At 45.2% G+C, this 4,223-nt stretch overlaps 1 protein-coding gene across 1 annotated transcript in view; it reads right to left on the reverse strand.

Moving 5' to 3' along the window:
- Positions 1-1,385: 1,385 nt before the first annotated feature.
- HAUS4 (HAUS augmin like complex subunit 4) overlaps positions 1,386-4,223 on the reverse strand; it is a 10,225-nt gene continuing 7,387 nt past the window's right edge. Inside the window, exons 5-7 of the mRNA XM_003801917.2 lie at positions 3,272-3,402; positions 2,847-2,915; positions 1,386-1,857 (exon numbers count right to left, since the gene is read on the reverse strand). Of these exons, the coding sequence (XP_003801965.1) occupies positions 1,674-1,857; positions 2,847-2,915; positions 3,272-3,402 (384 nt within the window). The 3' untranslated portion in view covers positions 1,386-1,673. The remainder of the gene's footprint in view (positions 1,858-2,846; positions 2,916-3,271; positions 3,403-4,223) is intronic.

A 4,223-nucleotide genomic window follows, 5' to 3' on the forward strand; every position in this document is an offset into this window, starting at 1 on the left:
TCTATCCTCACAAATAATAATTTTTATTTATTTTGTATGCTTGTTTGTTTTTGTTTTGTTTTATTTTTTGCAGTTTTTGGCCAGGGCTGGATTTGAACCTGCCAACTTGGGCATATGGGGCTGGCACCCTACTCCTTTGAGCCACAGGCGCCACCCCAATTTTATTTTATTTTATTTTTTTCTTTGAGATGGAAAGAAAGGATCCTCAAGCTGTCCCCCTGGGTAGAGTGCCGTGGCATTATAGCTCACAGCAACCTCCAACTCCTGGGCTCAAGTGAGTCTCCTGCCTCCGCCTCCCAAGTAGCTGGGACCACAAGTGCCTGCCACAATGCGTGGCCATTTTTTGGTTGCAGCTGTCATTGTTGTTTGACGGGCCGGGCTGGATTCGAACCCACCACCTTAGGTGTATATGGCTGGTGCCTTAGCCAGTTGAGCCACAGGTGCCAAGCCCCAATTTTATTTTTTAATAGTTGTACATACTCAAAAGGTACATAGTGATATTTTAATATATATGATGTACAGTGCTCAGAAGGAGTAATTAGCTTATCTTCTTCCTCTTATAAAACTACCAGTCCCACTCCCATGATAACACATTAATCCACGAATGATCAAATCACCCCTTAAGAGCCCCACTCTCAATACTGCCACATTTGGGACTAAGTTTCAACATGAGTTTGGGAGGAGATACCCCAATTATAGAAGGTGATGAGTACCATTTACTGTTTACAGAAAAATCTGAAGTTGAGTCAAAGACTTTAACACTTTCTGTAAATCAGTGCAGAACATCATTTGTTCTTAGCAGAAGAAAGCCCCAAGACAGCCTCTCTGGAAAGTATTTTGAGAAGCTGAGTAGGCTTTTCTAAATAAAGGTAGAGTCTTTCTGCTTCTGTTTTCAGTTCCCAGTTTCTACTCCAGCCAGGAACCTGCCTTTCTAAGCTAAGTAGACCACTGAATTTGGTTCCTCAGAGTGATCTCCTCCAATTCTCTGCCTTCGAAGAGAAACATAGCTCTCAAACAACACCAGAGGGAACCAGGAGCACAACAGCTTATGTCCTTTCCTATAACTGAGCTCGATGCTGTCTTCCTCATAATTACTCCACTGATAGCCACAGTGACAAAGCAGTTCCCTAACTACCTGAGTACCTAGCACTCCTTTAGAATTACAGTTCTTCAAAAGCAAGCTCAGATTTAATCTTCTTCTCCTCTCCCAGAATGAAGCCTCTAAGACCTGATGTGGGCAGGCTAGCACTTCTACCTCCTCTTATTTACTTACTGTTAAGCATCATACATCTGCCAATGCTTGGGTCCACTCTGCTCCACCAGCTTACCTACGTAGTTTTAGATGTTCTTTCTCCATCTTTGCCCAAGGAAAATGACTGAAAAACTAAGATATAATATCATCACTTTATTCAGGAGATAATCAAATACAATATGGAGCTGACACTGAGAAGCTATGCACAAAATCATATAAATCTGCTTGCTACATTTCCTAGAAGAGGTTCAGTCATTGTAGACAAGAGAAACCAGGAGGGTACCTAAATGACTACCATTTTAAGCAAACATCTCCACACTCCCTTGTGATGAAGGCAGCCCCAGGTGAAAATGGTCCTGTTAGAAGAGAGAGTAGGAGGCAGTGGCTGTGCAGAAGCCATGTTTCCTGGCCCTGCCAGCACTCAATGGTATGCCTTGTTGAACTCCTGGAGGGCCCAGCGCTTGTTCTCAGTTGCCTGCTTGAGTTGGGTGTACTCTTTTACTAGCCTGTCAAACTCCTCCCCAAGAACCTCATAGTTGTTCAGGACCTGTCTTGACTTTTCCATGTCTTGCTCTTGTAGGCGAATGGCTCCCTCCAAACGGTCCCTAAGAGCCCAGGCAGAGAAGGTACAGTATAAGCATTTCGTTCCTCAGAAAGTAGACAAGAATGGGAACATTTTTATTTATTTATTTTTATTTATTTTTGAAACAGAGTCTCACTATGTCGCCCTCGGTAAGAGTGCTGTGGCATCACAGTCACAGCAACCTCAAACTCCTGGGCTCGGCTTGGTGCCTGTGGCTCAAGTGGCTGGGGCGCCAGCCACATACACCTAAGGTGGTGGGTTTGAATCCAGCTTGGGCCCACCAAACAACAATGATGGCTGCAACCAAGGAATGGCCAGGCGTTGTGGTGGGCGCCTGTGGTCCCAGCTATTTGGTAGGCTGAGGCAGGAGACTCCCTTGAGCCCAGGAGTTGAAGGTTGCTATGAGCTGTGATGCCACGGCATTCTACCCAGGGGGATAACTTGAGGCTCTGTCTCAAAAAAAAAAAAAAAACTCTTGGGCTCAAGCAATTCTCTTGTCTCAGCCTCCTGAATAGAGTAGTTGAGACTATAGGTGCCCGTCACAATGCCAGCTATTTTGTTGTTGTTTAGGAGGCCTAGGCCAGGTTCGAACCCACCAGCACTGGTATATGTGGCTGGTGCCCTAACCACTGAGCTACCAGCACTGAGCCAAGAATGGGAACGTTTATTTATTTATTGAGACAGAGCCTCAAGCTGTCACCCTGGGTAGAGTGCCATGGCATCACAGCAACCTCCAACTCCTAGGCTCAAGCGATTCTCCTGCCTCCACCTCCCAAGTAGCTGGGACTAGAGGCACCTGACATAACGCCTGGCTATTTTTTGGTTGCAGCTGTCATTGTTGTTTGGCAGTCCTAGGCTGGATTCAAACCCCCCAGCTCAGATGTATGTGGCTGGCGCCTTAGCCACTTGAGCCACAGGCGCCAAGCCAATCGGAACGTTTTTAAATTAATGTGTCTGTACAGTGTGGGAAGCGTCTGTGAATAGCTATACAAAGCTCTTAGGAATTCTCACCTAATGAGACGATGAACTTCCACTTTCTCGGCAGTGTAAGTGTCAGACAAAATCTTTAGTTCCTCCTTCCTGACAGAGGGAGAAAAGAAATATTAAGTGGAAGATACCTGACAGCAGCAAAGTTAGGAATGGATACGCTGCCTGCCCATGGTCAAGGTGTACAGTAAGCAGTGATGGGATAAACAAGTTCACTTTGAATCCCTGAGCAATTGGTCTCTCACAGTAAACCACCTATTTCAGAGGGCTGTAAAAAAGAAGACTCAAGAATGTTGAGAGCTTTTGGGTAATCCAAAGGCACATACTACTGTTGACATTTACTGGATACACCCAAGGTTCTTGGCATGGTAGAGAGGAAAAAGATGAAGGTGGGGGAGGGAGGGCTGGTGTGTGACAGAACCCCTTAGATCTAAGGGGTCACAACTCACCTCAGCTTAAGGATCATGGCACTGCACTTGATTTCCAGGTACTGGGCATTAATGCCGTCTAGCTCAGACTGGGTCTTTAGCCGGTGTTCCTGAAGAAGCCTCTGTAGCAAGGTGAGGCAGCGGAGAAGCACCTGAGCCCCCAGGGGAAGGAGGAAGAGGGCATCAAAGGAGGAAAGATCAAAAATCCTTGGCTTATCCAAAGCTGTCCCTGGGTTCAGGGTAAAGGAGAAAGGAGTCTATCCCACTGCCCTCATAAACCTGAGAATACGTGGCACTCTTCTTTTCCAGAAGCACCATCTGCTCCTTCTGCTGGCTCTTGGCATCTTGGCACTGCTGCTTCTCACCCGCCAAGACCTCTGCCAGTTTCCACACCTTTGCTGCCTTCAGGGTTTCACTGTCAGAATCTGGGCAAAGGGACAGAGGACTGACAGGAAAACCCTAATTGCCCCTTTAAGGCCATTTTTCAGTGCCCTACAAATTCTGCCTTCTTCCAGGGTTTCTTCTGATGTCCTATTAGAAATGGTACAGTTCTCATAATTCAGTTCTCTTCCTTCATACCTTTAATTCATATTTGGCCCTTAATTCTTTTTTTTTTTTTAAATAATAATCACATTTCTTTTTTTTGAAACATACATCTTTATTTATTTATTTATTTATTTATTTTTGTAGTTTTTGGCCAGGGCCAAGTTTGAACCTGCCACATCCAGTATATGGGGCTGGTGCCCTACTCCTTGAGCCACAGGCACCATCCCTGGCCCTTAATTCTTAAGTCATAGAAATAAAGATAAGGGGAATATCAACAAGTCTGAACTTTCTTCCTTGTGCCATTTAGATCTTTCTGAGAAGACAGAACTCATCCTTCTCTGCAGGAAGAAGACACTCCCACTTGGCATCTTGCTGAATAAAAGATGCCAGTTTTTTGGCCTGGCAAAGTCCTATTTTTTTTTTTTTT

Source organism: Otolemur garnettii, unplaced genomic scaffold (assembly GCF_000181295.1).
Source record: "Otolemur garnettii isolate 467f Iridium unplaced genomic scaffold, OtoGar3 scaffold00225, whole genome shotgun sequence".
Lineage (NCBI taxonomy): Eukaryota > Metazoa > Chordata > Mammalia > Primates > Galagidae > Otolemur > Otolemur garnettii.